This window comes from Austrofundulus limnaeus, unplaced genomic scaffold (assembly GCF_001266775.1).
Source record: "Austrofundulus limnaeus strain Quisiro unplaced genomic scaffold, Austrofundulus_limnaeus-1.0 Scaffold6, whole genome shotgun sequence".
In the NCBI taxonomy this organism is placed as follows: Eukaryota; Metazoa; Chordata; class Actinopteri; order Cyprinodontiformes; family Rivulidae; genus Austrofundulus; species Austrofundulus limnaeus.
Genome location: NW_013952408.1, coordinates 3,210,088 through 3,234,240, shown reverse-complemented (window position 1 = coordinate 3,234,240; position 24,153 = coordinate 3,210,088). Strand labels below are relative to the sequence as shown.

The 24,153-nt window shown below is 38.8% G+C and overlaps 2 protein-coding genes across 7 annotated transcripts; one reads left to right on the top strand and one right to left on the bottom strand.

The window, feature by feature from the left end:
• Window positions 1-6,856: 6,856 nt before the first annotated feature.
• Window positions 6,857-20,219, bottom strand: ss18 (SS18 subunit of BAF chromatin remodeling complex). Of its 6 annotated transcripts, none has more exons than XM_014030682.1 (11): window positions 20,060-20,219; window positions 19,484-19,560; window positions 19,329-19,413; window positions 18,331-18,487; window positions 16,126-16,356; window positions 15,850-16,020; window positions 15,472-15,549; window positions 14,443-14,565; window positions 12,115-12,245; window positions 11,660-11,722; window positions 6,857-8,395 (listed from the first exon to the last, which is right to left on the bottom strand). In XM_014030682.1, exons 1-10 carry the CDS (start codon window positions 20,123-20,125, stop codon window positions 11,705-11,707), a joined length of 1,137 nt encoding a protein of 378 aa, XP_013886136.1. In that variant the 5' UTR covers window positions 20,126-20,219; the 3' UTR covers window positions 6,857-8,395; window positions 11,660-11,704. The 6 variants fall into 6 exon arrangements, 4 of the variants coding, with proteins under 4 accessions (XP_013886136.1, XP_013886130.1, XP_013886150.1 ...); XR_001312322.1 differs by having other exon boundaries at window positions 8,359-8,395; window positions 11,660-12,038; XM_014030669.1 differs by lacking the exon at window positions 6,857-8,395 and adding an exon at window positions 11,976-12,038 and having other exon boundaries at window positions 11,704-11,722.
• Window positions 20,220-20,822: 603 nt separating this feature from the next.
• psma8 (proteasome 20S subunit alpha 8) lies at window positions 20,823-23,461 on the top strand. Its single transcript, XM_014030653.1, has 7 exons — window positions 20,823-21,018; window positions 21,790-21,916; window positions 22,041-22,165; window positions 22,324-22,446; window positions 22,564-22,683; window positions 22,778-22,840; window positions 22,929-23,461. The coding sequence occupies exons 1-7, from the start codon at window positions 20,917-20,919 to the stop codon at window positions 23,022-23,024; spliced, it is 756 nt and encodes a 251-aa protein (XP_013886107.1). The 5' UTR covers window positions 20,823-20,916; the 3' UTR covers window positions 23,025-23,461.
• Window positions 23,462-24,153: the final 692 nt, after the last annotated feature.

Below are 24,153 nucleotides of genomic sequence, written 5' to 3'. Positions count from 1 at the left end.
CCCTTTGCAAAAGTAGAGTGTGGAAAAACAAGACCCCCAGTCTTTTGCACATCACTTCACACTGTTTATTGCAATTAGTCTGATTATTCATAACAACGTCTTCTCCACCATCCCTTTGTAGTCGACCAATCCAAGAAAGTGATTTATATATCCGGTCGCCTGCCATGATGTGTGTGTGTGTACTTTTTTAACATAGTATGTACAAGTTACATGGGCTCTTATAGGCTTCATCACATTGTCAATATGCACCTCATATTATAGCCCTTTGCAAAAGTAGAGTGTGGAAAAACAAGACCCCCAGTCTTTTGCACATCACTTCACACTGTTTATTGCAATTAGTCTGATTATTCATAACAACGTCTTCTCCACCATCCCTTTGTAGTCGACCAATCCAAGAAAGTGATTTATATATCCGGTCGCCTGCCATGATGTGTGTGTGTGTGTGTGTGTTTGAGGGGTGAGGTGGGGGGTGAGATGTTCGGAGGTGCTCTGTGGTAACATGCAAACCACCCCTCCCTCCCTCCCTCCCTCCCTCTCTCCATCCACTCACCGCCAGCCCCTCAGAGCTTGGCAACTCTCCAGAGCCACGCAGGGGTAGCAGAGTACAGCGGGAGCCTGAGTGAGAAGCACACATTGTGCTCTGTGGGGCCCCACCAGCCCCGGCCCGAAGGCACAACTCTCAAGGACACGGAGAACTGGGGCAGAGAACTTCCGAGCTTCCCACTGTTAGGGGCAGGCCGAGAAAAAGGGAAAGTTTTCATAAGTGTTTGTCTTTTTTTGGAGGGTGGGGGCTGTACAGCTTCAGAAATGTTTTGTTAGAAGAGATAATCCATTTCTCATTTTGCCAAAGAGAATGAGATGTTGAATAAAGAGAAACAAATAAAAATAGAATGCAATGATTTATAACTGATTCCACRTTTTGATCGTGATGATGTTTTCGATGCTCCCTTCTGCAGCGGTGGCCCCATCGTGTAAACAGGTATGAATAATTTGGCWCATGCTTTACGTTGGACGGTCTTCCAAATACAACCTGGGCTCAAACCTGCAACCTCAGGATTACAGGTCAGCAGTACTGACCACTGAGCTACCCCTATACCATTGGAACAGCTTAAACACATGTTGAAACTAAAAAATGTGCTTTTTTTTGGAACATAAAGAATTACTTGTTTACTGTGGGGTAACAACACATCTCAGAAACATTAGGGCAGGGGCAATAAAAGGCTGTAAAACTAAGTGGTACAATTAAGAAACAGCTGGAGGAGCATTTYACAACTAATTAGGTTAGTTGGCAATAGGTCAGTAAGAGGGCTAGGTATAAAAAGAACATTTTAGAGAGGCTGAATCTCTCAGAAATAAAGATGAGCAGAGGTTCATCAGTCCGTGACAATGATGTACCTCAACAAAAATTAGGAGGACTCTATCCTATCATCTACAGTTCAYACAAATTGTCAAAAGGTTTCAAGAATTTGGAGACATCTTGGAGCTCAAAGAACAAGGCTGGTCAATCARTACTGGCTGCCTGGGATCTTTGGGCCCTCAGGCAGCACTGCATTAAAAGCAGGTCTGATTCTGCTATGGATTACACTGCATGGGCTTTGGAATACTTCCCCAAAAACACAGTTCGTTTTGGCACTGCCATCCAGAAACATCAATGTGTCKGGACCAAAGTTCATTTAAAATTAAAAGGGAAAACAAACAAAATTTGAAATTATCRTTAGAAACCACAGACACCATGGTCCTCCTCGCTAAAGAGAAGTGAGACCATCCAGCCTGTTTTCAGTGCTCAGTTCAAAAACATGCCTCTCTGATGCTATGGAGGTGTTACTGTCCATGGTATAGGYAGCTAACACTGTACAACTGAAAAGGTACCATCAGTGTGGAAAGGTATACTTAGCACAAAGAGTAAGTAAATTCATGTTTGGTAGATTATTTCTTTGTGGTCACAATGCTTCTTGGTAATAAATCTTATACCAGGCATCTGATTGGCAGCATTACCAGAAATCCAAAACAAGTGTCAATAGCAAAATAAGTTGTTCGGCAGAGAAGATTTTACATTTTTTTATGTGTGCAACCCACATACTCAGCTCTATTGCTCTTCCCACAAATGAATGTTTCTTTCATTCAAAAACGAAATTAACAGGCTTCAAATTACGTATATACCATATGACAAGAAGCACTGTTACAACAAAGAAATAATCTACCAAACATGAAGTTACTTTTTGTGCTAAGTTCATAWATATGTTTTAGAACATCATCTTCTCCTTACCAGACAAATTATCAGGAAAGGTCTATTCGGCAAGACAAAGCCAAACTGCATATACAGCTTCGTAGTAGAAGAGTGCAGGTGCTGAACCRCTTGCTGCCCAGACCTCTCACCATTTAAAAATATTTGACGAACCATAAAATTAATCCTGCAAAGACCCATATTGCAACTAGAACACATGTAAAACTTAAGGCCCAGGGGCCAAATGTGGTCTGCCACAGTGTTTAATGTGACCCACAAGAGCTTTAAAAGTGTATTAATGTCTTAAAATAAGCGTATGTTGCTTTAAAGCCAGCATTGACTAAAAACTACATCTCCTATAATGCATGTTGATTATTTTTATATACAAAATGATGACATCACACTACTGGATGGAGGTTCACAGGGTYCAAAAGGAGTTGTCAATCTCCTTTTAGCTGCATTTTTGCTACTTTCGTTGCAGCCAAGTTGTACTGGGAAGTGGGAATTTCCCCACTTACAGGTTGTAAGTTTAAACCGGAAGACCACTCCTTTGGGTGATTCCTGGCAGAAAGTGGGAGATTTTAGAATTCAAGATGACAGCTACTTTTAACAACTTAACAGTGAGTAAAACTCTCTTACTTTTATTTTTATTAGTGTTTCTGTATTATTCATTTCACATTTAGTCAGTCTTACACGTACTTTTTGGAGGATGTGTTAAAACTCTGTCTATGCACAAAATACCACATAGAGCTCCGTTGTTGTTTGTTGGTGGTGCTCAGCTGTAGCAATGAGTCGAGGAACATGATGTTTCATGTTTTTAGTCAAAGTTGATTACAACTGGCCCTTTGAGGGCCACTGTGATGCTAACGTGGCCCTCAGTAGAAATGAGTTTGACATACAAACAGTACAAACATGGATGTGTTTCAAGAACCTTTTTTTAAGGTCTGTCACTGCCATCCAAGTAAAAATTTCCTATTTCTTATAAGTTTAAACATTTGAAATGCTTACTGTGTTTTACTGTGATTAATATATGGGTTCATACGCTTTGCAAAACATTGCATTCTGTTTTATTAACATTCTAACTTTTTGGGAATTAGTTTTTTATGTTACAAGAGGCCCTTGTGACAGGTCATACAGGTGGACTGGAACAAAGGTGAAATTACAGAGCAGAGTTGTGAATAGCACTAATTTACAACTTTGAGTAGTTTTTTTTTTTTTTGTACTTAAAATCTGACCTGACCCCTAAGCTAAATGTACTTATCGGCTTGTATGAAACCCCAGTGAAAAAAGAATCAATGGCTTAATTAGCCTCATGGTGTACATTAAGTGTTATTCTAAATGTTGCACAAAAGATCTAATCTGAAAATCTGACACTGTGGCTTGTTGTTGAACTAATGTCTCTAATATTCCAAATAATACCACAAATCAGTGAACGGTGTCTTGCAGTGCTTTAGAAAAGAACTCGGCAGTAATCAGAAGTTCTGTGTTTCTGTCTAGCATGAGCACAACGCATCTTCAGTTTGTTTTTAAATAGAAACAAGCAGAAACATATACGGCTTTCCACTCGGCTGGAAGAAGCAGTCATAGCAGCGAGCCTTTCTTTCATTGTTCTTCCTGTCAGGGGTTCAGCTTTACTGTGGGTCAGCCCCCTCTCCAGCTACAGAGGAAAGGAACCACACTGATCTGAGATGGAGTACCCCCAACCAAACCTTACAACATCGACCCACGCCACCTTCCTGGGCTTCTAATGGAAGTCCCGGGCATCCAGACGCTTCCCCAGCTCCGATACTGGCGTCAAGTAGCGCTCCACTCATCACTGGAAGCAGCAGGCCTCCCAGCTCTCCTTTTCTCTCCTCGGGGTGGGGCCCTTTCGGAGCATCGCAGGCAGATGTGTCCAGATGAGCACGTTCTAATTTGCAGACCCAGGTTAATGCTCTGCCAGAAGTCCCGGGGATCAATAGCTTTATTTCCCTAAAATACTGGCACGGCGAGGAGCGGTTAACGGGGTGCTTTTAATACCGCCACAGTTCCAGCGATGACTGGGCTGTATTGATTGTGCCCATGTGGAACTACGTGCACCTTCTGGGGAAGGATCTATTTGTGTCACCCTGGGCTGGGATGGGGCCTCCAACTGGAGGAGTAGAGAGCTCAGCCAATGGAGGATGCCAAAAACATCAAAACAGCCATGTTTACAGATTACCCAAAGGGAAAGCAAATTACAGCAATTATGCAGGCTGTGGGAATACTGATATCAGCATACCTGCTATTTTACCCAGAGACTACTTTTTTGAGCCTAGAACACAGACAAAACAGTGCACTCAATTTGATTTGATGGCTAAACCGTCGACAAACGATGGGGTTTAAACGAAGCACCTCGCATCAAATGTGTGCAAAAACAATGGCTTTCTGGGGGATCAATCTGTTCGTGTTATTCGAGTGCAAAAAGTAYATTTCACTTGTTGGTTTGAAAGCAACATAGCGTTTTGTTCAAACGATACAAATAATCCTGCAGATTTATCTCGCATGAAACAAATGCAGGCGTTGCAGCATTTATCCGGCACAGACAACATGCATACAGAGAAGCCTTATCCAAAATCAAGAACCTTTGTTTGCAGCTGTCGTGACATATTCATGACTTGGGCCATAATAGTCAGATTCCTGATATATCCCCCAGGGAGTGCAGAGAGAATGGTGTCACATCCAATTACTGCAGCACACTGTAGAGGTAAATCAAAACTCGTGCCGTGAACTGTGGAATCCAAGGTGCAAGCACACACACCCGCAGTCTGAGCAAAGCAAGACTTACACTTATATGAAAATTAATATATCGGAAAACACATTCTCCCGGTAACTTGGAGGTCATATATGGATTACCCAGAGAAATGGAAAAGGCTGGAGGCTGCTGAACGCCTTCTCCTCAAAACATTAATTGACATCCGAGAAGATCTAGGAGGAGAGAGGCCGACAGAGCTTACTTGAGAATTTACAATTATAGATTTGTTTGTCCGTGTGCGGAGATTAAAATTGCAGATGAGGATGCAGATGTGCCCCTTATTGGTTGAAGCCCAATCGGGTCACAGTGTTCGCCCAAGACCTTCTGCTGAGCATCAATAAGATGATTTTTATCATTTTTTTGTAAAGCAAAACGAATGCCTTTGTCTTATCCTCCACACTGGTCCTTGGGAGGCATGGTGGGTCCCCCCCCCCCCCTCCTTTCTTTTTTTTTGGTTTGAGGGCATCTCGGCAGTGCACAGCCCCGTTTCACCCTGGAGCGGTGCAAAGCTCCTGCCCAATAAAACAGGCTGCATCCCCAGGGCCCCTCCCTCAAGCCTCCAGTCAGCGCTTGTTTTTGCACCATTTATTTAGTGTGACACATCTCCAATTAAACTGTGGAGGCTGCTGCATTCCCCCCCATAACTACCTCTTATACCTCCCCATAGACTTTCTGTCACATGGAGAGTGTGAGTATGAAAGAGTGAAAAGGAGAGTTAAGCTGGAGAGAGAAAGAGATCACATCTTGCCTGCCAGCTATGATCACAATGTCATTTTCTCCTCAGCGGTTAGGAGCCTCCTCTGAAAGGTATCCGGAATTATAATTATCAAAATATTGAACAAGATAATCATCCTCTTTAATGATGCTGCCAACCTTACACACAAAAAGTGTCTGCTTAAACGCTCGCCTTGTTTTCTGGAAATSTGGCCACTTGTTTTGGGTACAATGTTATAAGATTTAGTCGTTTTTGACAAATATTTCCAAAACATTTTAGGCCATGTGTCAGTCATTATATTATTWTTTTTTCTTTGGAGGTAAGAGTCTCCTTGTCACCTCTTCATCCTCCCACGTTGGCCTCAGACAGTCACAGGAGGAGTGACTTTGTCCGACCCCAATATCGTCTGCTGGAGCACAGCTGAGGGCAGCAGCTGCCAGGGAGGACTGGTGGGGGAGCGCCCAAAACACCAGCTCTGCCAAGTGCAGGGGCCGGTGGGGAGCCCCAGTGGCAGCTGGGAAGGGTGGGGCAGCCAGCTGTGGAGCAGCGGGGTGGTGTGTGGGGTGGGGCCACTAAAATCGTAGCAGGGATACACAAATGCGCGCTTCCGAWATCTAAAAACATCCAGACATGGTGAAAAAGTTCACACTCACTTTTTTTTTTTAATTTTCTACCCCACTCTCCCCCTCCCCTCCCTGCAGCACTTCTATTTACCATCTGCACAGAGTYGGTGGCCCTCTTAACACCAAACACCACTCTCCCATCACGTGCTCCGGCCACACATCTGGTGTGCCATCTGTATCCCACCCCCTCCGCCCAAAGTGACAGGTAGTCCCTCTCCCTCTCTGGAGGGAGCCGAGAAAGGAAAGGAGGGACACGGAAGGTAATTTTGGGTGTAAATGTGCTCTGGCCCTCTCTGGATGCATCTGGACGGAGCAGGCACGCTGCTGAGCAGGGCAGGGTCATTATCAGTTGGAAACGCACTGCCAGCTAGCAGATGAAGACAAAACAATTAGATCATACTGTCACATCCTGACAGCACCACTCGGGCACATCTTGTTTATGATTTCACCAGGAAGAGCTCCATTTCGCACTTTCCCGAAGAAGTCATTCAACAAGGCAAATGATATAAATTACACACAAGTATACTAAAGATTCTTCCGATTTATTATAATGTACAGTTTACATTGCCAAGACACAAATGTGACCTCCACTTGGATGTGTTGCGGAAAGGAAAAGAAAAAAACAAAATATTAAAACAGCCATATAAACAATAGAGGACACTGAATTCCTCGTCTTTATGCTGCTGTACATGTGAGATCAATAAAATATGCACCATGATACAGATATCAAGCCAGTGATATAAAACTGCACAACCAATCTTCACTGTGAAATCATGGAATCCATTTTCAAAACAATATTTTCACATCTTATGTTACATATTTGACAGTAACAATATTTACTTTGCACACACAATACTACTTGAATGACATCAACTTAGACGTTTATTCGAAAAGGAGACGAGATTCCAGCATTGTTAAAGTAACCATCTAACACTGCTGATTTAAAAACAGAAAAAAAAAAACGTGTAAAAAAATATAACATGTTAGATCGTTCTCATTCACCACTTTGCAGTCAATGGACAGGTCGGCGGTGCTTCTGGAAGGGGGAAAAAAGGCTCAAGAGGACATTTATTCACAATCTGCAGTGGCATCTGCTACATTATTACCTCACTGAGCAGAACTGTTAAATGAAGGCCTTATTTTGTCAGGAGCTGTAACATAAAAAGAAAAAAAAATGAACTGCATATTTTATGGGTTTTCATGCGCTTTCAAGCACCTGATATGCTGCTCAAATTTATTTTCTTTAAAGAAAAAAAGTGTATACAGATAATTTCCTCCTTTTTTTCATAAAATCTATGCCACTGACATAAGAGATCTAAATTAATAGGCATTCATTTTAATAAAAAAAATAACTGGATGGGATTCATTGTCATTTAAGAGCATTAAAAACAACAAAAAATAGACATTCACTTTTTGAAATAAACAACACAGCTTTTAGTACTAGTTTTCAATGTCTTATACAAAGTTAGCTCGATCTAAAAAGCACAAAATATATATTTTACATCACATACATCAAGACATGTACCATGGTCTAGCTGGAAGTTCACCCGGCGCATTTGCATCGTTTCATTTTTAAAGTCCTCACACAAGTCCCTACTGCTGGCATTATTGCTTCTCGTGATCGGGGAGCTGAAGAATACAGGAATAACGCGCCGCTGTCGATTAAAACTTTACATTTGAGTCAGGTGGAATCCAAAATTTTTGTCAGCCCGTTCCACAATCTGCAATGCTAAAAGGATAAGGCAGTTCCATTTTTTAAGGCATTGCTGCTTTGAGACATACTGGAGCAAAATAAAGTCGTGGACTTCTTGTTGTTTTTCATGTCAATGTGCATGATAAAAGGGGATACATTTTATAGGCAAGGATAAAAAGCCCCCCAAAAGTGGAAAATGTATCATGTTTTTTTTTTCTTGTGTGTTGGGAGTCCAAGAGAATCTGAGCTGAAACCATCGTTAAGGTCTGTTTAGCAGATGACCAGAGGTTAAAGCACAGAGAGATCAGAGCAGAGCTGTGAAGGTAGCTGTGACCATTTCTCATTGCTGGTAATTTCCATACTGGCCCTGTAGAGTGAGACGTGACAGACAAATGTTACTGACCTTCTCACAAACACAAAAGTAAAAGCTTGTGTTCACAAATCTCAACACGGTGCGAAAAAATTATAATTATAAGAAAAATTTCTTCTGGGTATTACAATACAATACAATACAGCAAACTATGATTGATGCCCGCATTGGCTGGTGTTGACCAGCAGGTGGCAGCATGGCCTCATAATTTCTAAGCTCTACATTAAAGTAATCAGGTTTCAACAGCAGCACAGCTGAGGAAAATATTTCTCATTAAGTAGTGGACACAACTAACAGAGTTATATTCAGTGCATAAACAGTTCTACTGATCGCATTCCTAAACAGGGGTCGAAATATGCGTTTGCCATTAATGAAAAATGTAATGACAAATTTGGAAACAAAGATTTGACAGTTTGATTAATGTAACATACATTTTAATATTAGGGGTGTAACAGTACACACTATTTATGGTTTGATCTGAACTTCTGTTTTACATTTACAGTTTGGTACATTAAAAAATAAAAGTAAAATGGGACAAACAAAGTTCACTAGAGGTTAAACTGAAGAAGAAAAAATTATTGTGAGCAGCAAAATTAAAGTGACTGGATAGACTGAATAAAATACAATTAAATTAGAATTAATTTAAAATGAATTAAAATTGTCACAAACACCTGTAACAGGTGATAAGCCCCATCTGTTAAACAGATAGTGGGGATGTATCAATCAAGAAATGATTCATAATCAACTAGAACTGCCTTAAATATGAATAGATTCATAAAAAAATCGATTTAATAATGATATGTCTAAGAAAAATGTTTGATAATTGGCTAAATTAATTTTTTGTTGGTTTAAACAATATTTGGTTCATAAGGCAAATTAAACTGAATAAATCTTCTGAACATAAAGAATAGTTTGTCACATGTACTATCACACCCCTATGAAATACTTGGTCCTATAGGGATAGTTCAGATGTTTGGAATTGTGGAAAGAAAACAAAAAATATCTTACCTGTTGTAGATTACGTCTTTATTACCTCAGAAGAAATTGAGTTTAATCATGAGCAAACTGGTTAAAAAAGCTGGACCAAGACCGAGGTTCTGCTYTATTAAAACTCCAATTGCAAACATTTTCTAGTGGTCCATGCACACTGCATTTTATAAAGGCTTATATGGCCATCAATACTGCACTGAAGTTATTTCAGTGCAAATATTACAAAACATTTCAGCCAGAAGTGTTATGAACTACAGTTACAGTGGTTTGCAAAAGTATTCATACCCCTTGAACTTTTCCATATTTTGTCACATTACAACCACAAACATAAATATATTTCACTGGAATTTAATGTGAAAGACCAACACAAAGTGGTATACAATTGTGAAGTGGAAGCAAAATTTTACATGAATCAAAACATTTTTTACAAATAAAAAACTGAAAAGTGCGACGTGCAAAAGTATTCAGCCCCCTTTTCCCTGAGTGCAACCAATTGCATTCAGAAGTTGCCTGATGACTGCTAATGACTCAAAAGGGTCCACCTGTGTGTAATCTAATCTCAGTACAAATACAGCTGCTCCGTGACGGCCTCAGATGTTGGTTAAGAGAATATTGGGGAGCAAACAGCATCATGAAGTCCAAAGAACACACCAGACAGGTTAGGAATATGGTTTTTGGAGAAGTTTAAAGCAGGCTTAGGTTATAAAAAGATTTCCCAAGCTTTGAACATCTCACRGAGCACTGTTCAATCCATCATCCGGAAATGGAAAGAGTATGGCACCACAGTAAACCTGCCAAGACAAGGCCGTCCACCTAAACTTACAGGCYGAACAAGGAGATCACTGATCAGAGAGGCAGCCAAGAGGCCCATGGTGACTCTGGATGAAATGCAGAGAGCCACAGCTCAGGTGGGGGAAACTGTCCACAGGACAACAATTAGTCGTGCACTACACAAATGTGGTCTTTATGGAAGAGTGGCAAGGAGAAAGCCATTGTTAAAAGAAAACCATAAGAAGTCCCGTTTGCAGTTTGCCAGAAGCCATGTTGAGGACACAGCAAACATGTGGAAGAAGGTGCTTTGGTCAGACGAGACCAAAATTGAACTTTTTGGCCACAATGCAAAACGCTATGTGTGGCGGAGAAAGAACACTGCACATCACTCTGAAAACACCATCCCCACTGTCAAATATGGTGGTGGCAGCATCATGCTCTGGGGGTGCTTCTCTTCAGCAGGGACCGGGAAGTTGGTCAAAGTTGATGGGAAGATGGATGGAGCCAAATACAGGGCAATCTTGGAAGAAAACCTGTTGGAGTCAGCAAAAGATTTGAGATTGGGGCGGAGGTTCACCTTCCAGCAGGACAACGACCCTAAACATAAAGCCAAAGCTACAATGGAGTGGTTTAAAAAAAAGAATATTCATGTGTTAGAATGGCCCAGTCAAAGTCCAGACCTAAACCCAATTGAGAATTTGTGGCAAGATCTCAAAACTGCTGTTCACAAACGCTCTCCATCCAATCTGACTGAGCTTGAGCTGTTTTGCAAGGAGGAATGGGCAAGAATTGCAGTCACTAGATGTGCAAAGCTGGTGGAGACATACCCTAAAAGACTTGCAGCTGTAATTGCAGCAAAAGGTGGCTCCACAAAGTATTGACTCAGGGGGGCTGAATAATTTTGCACATCGCACTTTTCAGTTTTTTATTTGTAAAAAATGTTTTGATTCATGTAAAATTTTGCTTCCACTTCACAATTGTATACCACTTTGTGTTGGTCTTTCACATTAAATTCCAGTGAAATATATTTATGTTTGTGGTTGTAATGTGACAAAATATAGAAAAGTTCAAGGGGTATGAATACTTTTGCAAACCACTGTATGCTGATGTAATGAATTCTTCAAACAGAGGTTGTTCAAAAATTAATCTACAGCAGGTAAGATTTTAATTGTTCATAGTTTTAACAGAATCACCCTTCAAAAGATCCAAACTATCCCTTTAAGTACAACCTTTATGAAAAAAAATGCTGCAAACTGAAATAATTTATTTTGAACTGTTTATCGTTTTGCTGCAGACTAGGCACAATATATTTTTGGATCTCTTTACTTAGTTCGACCCCTGGTTAAAAAACAAAATGAAGAGTAAAAAAAGGAAAGAAAAAAACTAAAGAAAAGACTGAAAAGGATAGAAGAGAAGCAGAGGGAAACATAACAAATGTAAATTAAGGCTAGGTGGTCAAGTGTCTAGATTTGACGTTGAGGTCTTCACAGCAACCATTACCTTTGCTTCTTACAGAGCTAGTCAGGGGTTCAAATCCCCTCTTCTTTATTTCCTCATGTGCCCCTAAATGTTCAAAGATAAAGATATCAAAGTGTAGCTGTGGTCCCCACAAAAGACCACAGGAAATACAGGGCAGCAAATTGATCTCCCTTTAAAACAATGGAGCAGTCTGCATCAAGTTTAAGGAAGAATATTCTATAAAGTCCACTGAAACAGGGTACCACATAAGCCAGACTATACAAGCAAGACTGAGGTTAACAAGGTTTTGGGAAGAACAAATTTAACTACCCAACAGCATGCATAACACACTACCCACTTATGTTTGCCTTCTAACTTTACTGTCATCATTTTCAGAAGTATCCAGGATATGCAACTTAGTCTGAAAGTAAAATTAAGGACATAACTCAGTCTGATGTTACGTTTCTGGGACCGTCCAATGCTGCGGTTATACTCACCTGGTCATAACCGTAAGGGCGCTGCTGCTGGCCCTGCGGGGGTCCAGGCTGAGGAGGACGATAGCCCCCATACTGCTGCCCCTGCCCCTGTGGATAGTTAGGATACTGTCCTGGGGCACTCTGAGAGGGACCTAAAAAAGAATGAGAACCAAGTTTAAATAAAAAATGCTGCACACTCTTAATAAATACTAGTACGGTAATTCTGTTTTCAACACAACCACAATGAACATTATGCTCATTAACCACATCCGTTTTGAATTCTGAGAACTACTAACTTGGTTAATTTACAATCACTAGTCAACTGCAATAAAAAAAAAGCTGATGGATGACAAAGAACGGAGGAGTAGATGCATCAGATGTGTTTCCACAATGCCAGACTAAGATGTGATGAAACCAGGCAGGAGAACCCAAATGCAAGGAAGCATCAAGGAGATTCAGTTGGTCTTCATTAGMTAAGTAAGCTTCATTGCAAAGAAACAGGAAATGAATCCTCTCGCCTGTACACTGAAACTATCTTTGCAGCTGCTGTGAAGGACTGAGGGTTGGAGTCAAACGAGGCCCACGCAGCATCGTTAGGCACTCATAATGCCTTATGCTGTTGTGCATAACCTTGTGGGGGCCTTAGAGAACGGGCGTGCGTATGTGCCAAATGGATCTCACCTCATAGCCTCTGCCTTTCCACTAGCTCATTACCAACATGAGCTCTGGCTCAGATAGCGGGCGAGTGGACAGTTCCGACGAAAAATGATAAGAAAAACGATCCAAGAGCTAAAGTTACATTTTAAACATTTTTAGACCTTCTATGATGTATTTCCTTCTCTTGACAAGCTCAACAATTGAGATGGAGTCAACCTATAACACAGGCACAGGACAGAGTAGAGTTTATTCTACTAAAAATATTTAGGGTTAACGGTGTTAAGTCATTATGATTAAGATTACTCTTCAGCCAACTACACATTAATAGAGCTGCAAAGTAAACACTTGTACTTAAATACAATAAGGTAAAACTTGTAGGGAAAGATGATCACTAGATAACATGAAACAGGGAGGTTGTAATAATGGTTAAAATATATTTAAAGAAAGATTGTAAATAAAACCAAGTTTTGATTAAATATGATTTTTGTGAGGTGGACAAAGAAGACATTCCTCAAAGCCTTTGACTTCTAACATTAAGTATTCCTTTCTTTTTTCTGCTCCAACCACCATCATTTCTCTACAGTGAAGTCATAAATTTACAGTTCAAAAAGTTAGCTAAGAGCAAGGAGGTTCTATAGAACAGCTGGAGTGCGCAAAAACCACGTGACCGTGTGATCGGCTGGAGAAGCTAACGGCTAACGCTAAACGGGCAAGACTCTGGAGTTCCCATTGCTGTACATGTTGATAACAGAGCAGAAAAAAAGGACTGACGATGTAGAAATGATTAAAACTATGAATATTATTAATCAAATTATAAAATTAAAATAATCTTATAAAGTCGATGTAATCCCTGTTATTTATTGAACTGGTTAGCAGATATTAGCTTGTGGAGCATATATACAGAGTTTAGCACTGTTGAATCATGCTACAATTTAACACAAACTATTAAATATTACTTTGTCCTCTGATTAATATTTACACTCACAGAGTGTAAAATAATATTATAAATGTCTCTGATTAATATTTAGACCTACAGAGTGTAAAATAATATTATAAATTTCTCTGATTAATATTTAGACCTACAGAGTGTAAAATAATATTATAAATGTGAGTATTTTTAGGTTTCTGTTAGAGAAACCTGACCTGTTAAGAAGATGTTAGCTAATAGAGACAAGTTTCATCCTGTAACCAGAGAACATTTTCTAWCYGTTGACTGDTAAATATAAATATHMTTATTTTTTATGACAGTAAGAAGAAATAATAAATATACTTTATTACTAGCTGAACTCATCATTTTCAACAAGCTAAAGTCTAAGTTACAGGCTGACTTCAGATCTGATTTAGATCGTTGTTACTTATAAATTATATATTTTTCTGGTATAAATCTGCTGTTTTATATGTTTGTTGAATGAAATTAACATTGTTATTAATTTATTGTAAAAACATGACCGATAATCTGTGCAACAGATCCAGTTCAGCTTGTTGTTTATCTGTTAGTTTCTATGGAGGCTGTGAGCTGTTGCCCTGTTAGGTCTCCGTTTCTGCTCCTCCAAGCTGTCATAGACGCTACCAGTGTACGGTGTGCGCAGGACTCAAGTCTAGTGATCTATATATTTAAGTCTATGTCTAAGAGAGCCAATAGTGCCTCCTACAGGTCAAAATGTTTTCCTGTTTAGAAAAAACATGACTCACCATAACCTTGTTGCTGTGGTGGGTAACCTTGTTGACCTGGGTATTGTTGCTGTGGTGGATAGCCCTGCTGCTGCGGTGGGCCTTGCTGGTATGGTTCCTGTTGTTGGCCATACTGTGCATTACCTTCAAAGAGTATCAGCAGGTATTGTGAACATGTTGAGGACTATTAGCAATGCAGAGACAGGTATCATGATTTTAAAAGTCTTACTATAAACTGTAAATGACAAAATAGGCTTATTGTAAACGAACTGAACAATTAAATTAAACATTGGTAAATGTACTCTAGATCTTACATAAAGTTTAGTCTAAGATAAGAAGCCCAACAGATTTTAAAACAGGCACATTTTAAGACGCTGTTTTTTTTTTATACCAAAACTGATAGTTTTGTTTAAACAGGAGGAAAAAAGATCTACAGTATGTTTGAAAGTTTATAGGTGGAAATGGGGGGTTAATAGAAGAAACAACAAAACCTCATGTTAAAAAGACAGAAAGAGTTGCGTCATCTAGCACACAAACTGAAACAATCTGCAGCATTTTCAGATAGAATGTTCGTATTTATCAAAGAAATAGTTGATAGTTTGTAGGTAATATGTCACTGGAACTGGATTATTTACTACATGTGGGTGGAGACACTGAAATGCTAATAGGACTTGAACATACAGATTGAAATGAAACATAAGTAAAAAGAGTTGTATCATATGCAGTTATACGCAAAAACTATATGACATATGCCACACATCTACAGTACATTTGTTACAATTAGGCCTGCTGGGTAGTTAAAATGTGGTTGTGGGGGCATGTAAAAAAGGTAAAACTGTGTCAACCTATCCTCCTCGTATGTAGATGTTTCTTTAAGGTTTGATGTATTATTTTGTCTTTTCTAGAATCTGAAATTCACCATGATTTCCCAGGAATAATGAACTAAAAAGTTTGGCTTTGTCAGTCTCTATGAATCATTCGTGTTTTAACACAACTCCTGGCTTGATTTGATTGCCCGCCTTCTCCAAGTGACTGGAGGGTTTCTCCTACCTTCTGAGGCGCCCTGTCCTGCGTGACTGTACTGGTCGCCATAGTAGTCTTCCTGCCCTGGGTACTGCTGGGGGGGTCCTACATACAACATACACACAAGTAGATTCAAGGTGTTGTTGGGTTGATTGTGAAAGGGGTGGGGGAAAGGGTATAGAGGATGGGTTTCCTGCTTCTAGTTCATTTTAGAGAGCGTTCTCTTGGTCACTTAACTCATTTTACAGAGGCTGGGGGGAGGGGCTTTAGGTTACACTAAGATGTCTGAACTATAGCAGATGAGATAGAGAAACTGAGAAGAACAAGAAAAGCAGRAGGAAGGACCAGAAGGGGAGGACCAATGCTGACAGCTTGCACACGTCAGACACACACTGAAGGGTATACCTTGCTGTGGGGGTCTGTAGGGTGGCATCGGTCTCTGTCCCATGACATGGTTCCCTTGGTTAACCTGGCCCATCATACCCATTGGGTTCTGTTGTCCTTGGTAGTGTTGTCCACCACCACCAGGGGGCATGTTATACTGCTGCGATGGAGGCTGCTGATGCATCATTGGGCCTGAAGAAGACAATGTACTAAATCTCAGTTGCTCCAAACAACTAAGGCACAGTAGAACTACGCATAAGAAAATAATAAAATAAAAAAACGCGTGCTCTGTCTTACCTTGATTTGGCTGCATGTTCATGTTTGGTCGAGGCGCATAGTTTCCCATTGGTTGGCCCTGGGTCATGTTCATTTGACTCTGAGCTGGTATGCCTTGGGAAGAAGGAACCGCGTGATTGTAACCACCCATGGAGCCGTGGCTGCTGGGGGGCATATTCATTGACCCACTGGGCATATTTGGAGGCTGGTTAGGGCCTGGACCAGGACCTTGCATGGGCATGTGATTAGGACCTGGAAAACAGCAGCAAAGATGACTGATGTTAAAAAAGCAAACAAAAAGAAAAGAAAAAAGAAAGACTGATTGTGTGAATGCTTCATAGCATTCACACTAATGAGATAATTTTTTCTTCTATACGTTTTTCAGCATCTTAACTAGTTCCAAAATTTTTGTGCTATTTCAACAATTCATATATCAAAACGTTCARCTCATTCATGTGAGGGGTGCTATGACTTTTCGTATTTCAGCTATTTATACTTTTTTAGCTATTTCACTTTTTTTAGCCACTTTTTTGCCATTGCAAATGAATGGAGCTGTTTTCAACATCCTTAAAATAATTTAAAAGGCTTTTAAATCTTTACAGCACCTTACACATTTTGTTCTGGTTATGCTCCTTTTCACTTTCTTGTGCTAATTTTAGCTACTTTTCTTTGCTAGTTTTAGCTTTTATCTGCTATTTCAGCTAAAATTCTGCTTCTTTCTGCTTTTCTTTGATTTTTCTACTTTTTTCTGTTTTTCCTACTACTTTGTGCTATTTATGCTTCTTACAGATGCTTTCTGCTATATTCAACTATTTGTTGATATTTTAGCTAATGTTTAGCTGCTATTAGCTAAGGTTGGATTTTCTAAGCTAAATACACGTTTTTTGTAGCTATTACAACTTTTTTCAGCTAAGGTTAGCAAACTTGTGCTCCTTATGCTAATGAAATAATTTCCAGCTACTTTTTAGCTGTTTTAATGAAAATTTCAGCTGTTTTAGTTATTTTACAACAAATTATAATTTTATATAATTTTATACGGTTTTCTGCTTTTTTTTCTGTTTTAGTTATTTTTCAGCTATAACTATTTCAACTGGGTGCTAATTTCAAATTGTGGCTGCTACCTTTAGCTTATTTTATGCTCATTTCAGCTACATTGTGCTATTTTAGCTATTCTTCTGCCTTTTTTCTGCTTTTAATACTTTTTTACTGCTACCTAGTGCTATTTATGTTTCTTACAGATGTTTTCAGCTATAATCAGCTATTTTAGCTCTTAGCTGTTTTCAACTAGATTTGTGCTTCTTGTTACTCTTTTTCTGCAAAGTTAGGCTTTTCTGCTTCTTTCAGTTTTTCAAAGCGAGCTCACATTAACACTTTTCCTATTAAATATTTTCAGCTCAATTTCAGCAGCTTTCAGCTTACATTTTCAGCATGAAGCATTCACACTAGCATTTTCGCAGAAAATGCAATTTCTCTAGTTTGAGTTTATTCTGATTTTCTGTTATAATTAAAATCCTCTCTTCAGTAAACTGTTCACATAAAATGTGTATCATAGTTGGTCTGCTGCAAAATGTGAAGGGTGATTAATTAAATGGTGACTACAAATAGAGGTTCATTTGTATTTTAGTTATTTTGTTGAAACTCTTAAAGCCAACACCAACTGTAAATAGACACAACTTGTGGTAACCAAATATTTCAATTTCATCAATGTAAATAAATGAAATCAGTCAGCTGGTAAGTCTTACTACATACAAGATGGTCTCTGTCCTTAAGACATTAAACAATCCAAACTCAAAATTATGTAAGCCTGTAAGATCTAAATACTTTATTTTCATGGTGTATTAAAATAATTACTAGCACAGTGACCAATACATTTTTCATCTTCAATAAACTTTTGTGAAGCACTGTGGATAGATCTATTAAAACAAAGTGTTTTGCCTTTAAAAAAACAGACCAATTAAAAAAGTGAAAATAATCTTAACATAATATAATTATAAGATATGATGCATCAGTGATATACAACTAAATCCAAACAAGAAAATAGGAGCCAAGTTGAAAACCATTTCTGCAAACAAAATGGGTGACATCATCCTTTAGCAAATAAACGACCTCCCTCACCGTTCGGTGGTGTTGCTAGGCAACTCCAGTGMGACAGAAACGGAGGAGGAAGGAGAACGAGAGAAAGAGAGAAAAACAAGGATGTGGGGGTGAGTTCAGACGATGACTTACCAGGCATCTGTCCATTCATTTGATTTTGCATATGAGGGGCTGGAGGACCACCGCTGACCATACCCTCAGAGGGCATGTTGTGACTGTGAGGGGGCTGAGGAGAAGGTCCACTTTGGTTCATGCCACCAGGACCCATGGGCATGTTCTGAGTGGGTGGCTGTAGGCGCAGACACAAAAATACACATCAGCTCCCTAACAAGCACATCTGAGCCAGAGACACTCAAGAGAAAAAAATTAGAGCTGGTAAAAGCTATTTTACAGATTGAATAATTGATTAGTTTATCAATCAAGGATGACATAAAACAAAATAGAAAACAAGAATACCTTGAAGTAGATTCTTATACAAGATAACGGACAATTGATGAGAAAAAAAAAGAAACAGGAAATAAGAAACTTGGGTTCAAATTACAAGTAGAAACACCGCAGTACTTAAAGTTAAACAAAGTGCTGCAATGTCCTTAACATTTTTACTGTGTACAAAGTAACTTTTGTCAGAGTTAATAAGTTATATTAGTTTTTTTTTTTTGGGTTGCATTGTCATTATAAAATATATAACTAGAAACAAACATTTAAACACCACATGTCAGACGGTCTATCTTGATTTATTCATTATAGTTTGATGTTAATTAAATAAGAAAATGTCAGTTTTCTGTGACTGATGGAGAGCCATGCTGTCACACTAACCTTTTAGTCAACTTAAGTTAACTTACAAAAATTGTAAAGACATCTATGTTGAAGACAGAACAACAAAAACAACAACGATAATAAAAACTAGAAGCATATTTTAGGCTTGTACATATTGCAATGCCAACTAGTTGTTTAAGTATATAATTTTATTAGTAATTTAGACAGAAAATGTCATAAGTTGTCTAAAACGTTACAGCGTGAGAGGACCTTCATCTCTGACAGATTAACTTAAGTATGTTAATTTATTACAGTTACACAATTATTAGTTACAATTTACCCGATCAAAACAATCTGTTTGGACCAATACTCACAGCAGGGAGGAGAGACTGCATGTTCTGATTGGAGTCTGCTATTGTGGCCAAATACACTAAATTTCTGTGCAGCATCTGTTGATACCTGGGCAGATGAAGAATAATGAATAACTCGTATATATTTACAATGAAAAAGGGGGGGACTTCTAACTTACTGTGAACACTCTGCTGTTTTGCCTTTACTCTGGAAGTCCATTATACACTGGATCAGCTGGTTGTTTTCATCAAGTAACTACAAAAGCAAATGCAGACATTTACGTCACCTTCGAGATACTTCTCGTAATATCTAAAACAGATACTAAAAATAGCGACATAATTTCGTTTGATGGGATTTGTTTTGTGCTCTATAAATGCTGTTTTGTTATAATTTGAAAACAAAGGGGAGACATTTTTTTGTGTAATGTGAACGTGCGTTTCTAGCTAACAAAAGACACGTCTTATGCTAGCTGTCCTCTGCTAACAAAACCGAAGGCCTCCATTCATCTAAACACACAAATGCAGGTTATGCGACGAATCGATATAAGACTCGTCGAGTACACATGGTTTCAGCGAGGTTCGTATTCACCGCGCTTTGACCGCATAACAATGTCTCCGATCTGCCCACAGTCGGACCTGGACGGGCACGGCTAACACTGACATGAATCTCAACAGCTAGCAAGCGCTCTGTGCTGCAGCCTCCATAATGCGCCGCGCTAAAAAAAAAAAAAAAGAAATAAATAATAATGAATTACCTTTTGTATTCCAGCGGGTGTTATATCACCCTTCCGTTGCCTGTGAGGTGCAAACGCCACCGACATGGTGATAAAATTACAAACGAAAGTAAACTAAAGCATAAAAGTCAAAAGTAGCTAACACACAAGCAAAATTCAGAGGAACCGTAATCACACACAGAGCTCTGAATGCTCGATTTCATAATGCAGTGGTCCGTTTGGGGGGGGAGGGAATGTAGTCACAGGTTTATAGAAACATCGCTGTTGTTTTGTTTATTTAGATTTATTTTAATAGTCAGTGTTGGTTTTGACTGCAAATATTTGAAAATGTGTAAAATATTTCATTTTATCTCGAAAACCACATTACTGCCACGTAAATAAATAACATTCCCCCCTATTTTTCGCAAAGTGGTACAGCCCCCATCTAAACAGTGATCACGTGCTACACGGTAAAAAGGAGGAAATTATTGAAACTTTCGAATAATAATAATAATAATAATAATAATAATAATAATAATAATAATAATAATAATAGCTATGGCCATCTACAGGCAGTAGTAATTTCAGCGGGTGATCTTTTTTTGCTATAAAATTTGAATGAGTAATCACATGCGTTTAATTGATTAAAAATATTGAAATTTGAAATATCAATACGTGATACTATATATTTTAGTGTATATTATTCACAATAAAAATAATTGCGAATTAGTGCGTTTACAACTTTCTGTCTGTGTTTGTTACCGTACCAGGTCATAGGTTACGCGCATGCGCTGTTGACCGAGTTAGATGTGAATAGCTTGTTGCTAACTAGCTGAATCATTTCGGGGAGGTAGCTTCGTTTCTCATATTTCGTCGTTTCGGGTTTGTCTTGCAGTACAATGGCAGCGAGATACGACAGAGCAATCACGGTCTTTTCTCCTGATGGTCATCTATTTCAAGTGGAGTACGCACAGGAAGCTGTAAAAAAAGGTTCAACAGCGGTACGTCTTAATGGAAACAATGCTAACGAGCTAACGTGGCCAACTAGCCAACAGCAGACACACAATACTTAGGTTAATTGGTTTATTTAACATCGTCTGTAATATATGTGTGCTARACTTTTTATTTGCTTTCACGATGTTTTTAGGCAGCAGATTCATTGACGAAACAGCGAATACAAAGTGTATAAGCCAGGACGTAAAGCGGTTAACACTAGCATTTTGTCGCTGTGTCACTCTTACCTTACTTTCAGTTTTGATCATTCTGTTCATGTTAGGAAGCAAAAGTTCGTAAAAGCACTGACTGATGATCACAATATTGTCTGATACATTTGTAGAAATGGAGGTCTTGACTAATTTAAAGGGGAGCAGTTAAGAAAGGTGATTGCTTTATAGTTTCTACTTTTAATATCTCAATAGTAAAACTTAATGGCTTGTATAGGATTTCAAACTTCAATCCTAGCCATGGACAAAACCTTTTTATAGAGTTCTGTTGGGGTTCTTTTATTGCTCTATATTTAATCTAAGGAAGGCATTTTCTCTTTTTTAAGAATTAAATGCGGAAAATTAAAGAGACCAGATCTCTTGACTAACAACTTGAGGATGCACAGACTGATATTTGGTATAAGTTATGACTATACTTTAAAAAAAACTATTATAATTCAGTGTATTTAAATAAGTTATGGTGTGTGTTAAGTGAACCCTTTTTCTGCCAACTTGTGGGAATGTAAAATGAAGTAATGCTCTTTGTTCTCTCTCGCGCTCTTCGTGCAGGTGGGGATCAGAGGTAAAGACATTGTTGTCCTTGGCGTGGAGAAGAAATCGGTGGCAAAGTTGCAAGAGGAAAGAACTGTTCGCAAGATCTGTGCACTGGATGAACATGTCTGCATGGCATTTGCGGGTAGCTTTTAAAAAAAAATAAACTAATTCACCCAAAGTTTACCAAAACACAGATCTGCTGCACATTGTTACTAAATATAAATGCTTGCTAGTAAAGCGTGTCATTTTTTAATCATTGCTTTAAGGTCTGACAGCAGATGCCCGTATTGTGATAAACAGAGCACGGGTTGAGTGCCAGAGCCACAGGCTAACAGTTGAGGACCCTGTCACAGTGGAATACATCACACGGTACATAGCAACGCTGAAACAGGTGTGTTAGCCTTTCACTATTGACCTATAGTTTTAATTGTAGCTTGTTAAAAAATAATCCATTCAGTRTAATTATCAGTGTGTTATGCTTCCTGTTTGCTTTAAATGTTTATGACACTTTTTTAAATAAGTTGATGAACTTTTGTTTTGTTATCGCAGCGCTATACTCAAAGCAATGGCCGCAGACCGTTTGGAATCTCAGCCCTAATCGTTGGTTTTGACTAYGATGGAACTCCCAGGTTGTATCAGACCGACCCATCAGGAACCTACCACGCATGGAAGGTCAGCAAAGTTATTCTGCATACATCCCACTGTTGTTTAGTTTCAATTAGTTAACAAGTATAACAATCTAATGATTATCGATGTTTTAATTTTCTCTGTTTGTCGGTACAATAATAGGCAAATGCGATTGGCCGTAGTGCAAAAACTGTGAGGGAGTTCTTGGAGAAGAATTACACAGAGGAAGCCATTGCTGGGGACAATGAGGCAATCAAGTTGGCAATTAAGGCATTGCTTGAGGTACATAAAGCAATTTGCTAATTTTCTTTCATTTATGATCAAACAGAAATTATTTGGTGAACAAATGTGTTAATGACTTTGTAATTGGCCACAGGTTGTCCAGTCTGGAGGAAAAAATATTGAACTTGCTGTGATCAGACGAAATCAGCCACTCAAAGTAAGAAATGCTATAATTTTAAATTATTAGTTTTTTTTTTTTATTTGAAAACTATTGCTAACTGCTGTGTTGTTTGTGGCTTTTACAGATTTTGGAATCCAAGGAGATTGAGACTCTGGTGGCTGAGATTGAGAAGGAAAAAGAAGAAGAGGCAGAGAAGAAGAAGCAGAAAAAATCCTCTTGAAGCTGTTGATATGATCTTTATTGCACTAAGATTGCAATAGGTTTTTTTTTTTGGATTCTAAATATTAATTTCAGAGGATTTACTTGGTTATCTCTTTGTGAAGGCCTGAATCCTAACTTGAGAGCAGCTCATGTCGCATAAATGTTTTCACATGTTGCTTTACAAAGTGAAAAGAATAGCAGGTTAACTCAATTTGGACACGTTCACTAATTCAAAATCAATGACTATGTTAATCCAAACCTTATATTAATGCTGTAGGCACAAAGTTGTGCTGCTCTAAAGTTAGGATTTACATCTTTTTCCACGCCTACAATAAGTTTTTTTTATTATTTACCAAAAGGCTCAGAAACTTTTASAATTTCAAATGTTGAAATAAATTCTTTGCAACATGAGCATACGGAAACTAAATAATCAATAAAAGTGGATTTTTCTTTGTACGTTTTCTACAAAGTCTTTGCCCGTAGCTGCACGCCAAATGGCTTTAGTAGCTATATCAACATAAAAGCCCATAAAATGATCAGCAAGCCTTGTAACACAAAACTAAGGTTGGAAGGACTTTTCGAAACAGAAGAATACCCTAACTCACAGTATTGATTATTCCACTGCAGAGCAAGAAGTGTGATAAAAACACTACTAGCAGCAGTAGGGTGTTTGGCTATAAAGTGTAATGTTTTTCATTTATCAGCGTTCTGTCACACAGACCTGGAAATAGTGGGGGCTTGATTGCTTTATAAARTGCTCACCTTTCCCTCAGTCATTTAAAACAAATTAGTGGCGAGCAAATGAAGGGCCTAATGGTCACCTGACAAGACCTCCAAACCCCCTTCCATTTTTTCTTTTCTTTTTCCATTTTTTCTTTGCCTCTGCCTTTTTTTTTTTATTTCTCACTAAATTCGCTTATCAAGCAACCGCTGCTCTGAATTCTCAACGACACAATTATGGCCGGCGGTGCGGTTGGGCTGCTTAATGGGATCCTGGCCTCAGACCCCAGTGGGAACTTTCAGTGACTTTAATCTGGAGCCCTTTGAAAAGTTGTGCTGTGCTGTGCTGAGAAGCCCCGGGGGGCTCCCTCTGACTCTTACCAAAGACATAATGGTGAATGCTAAAGTCCTTCATTTAGACTCATCTT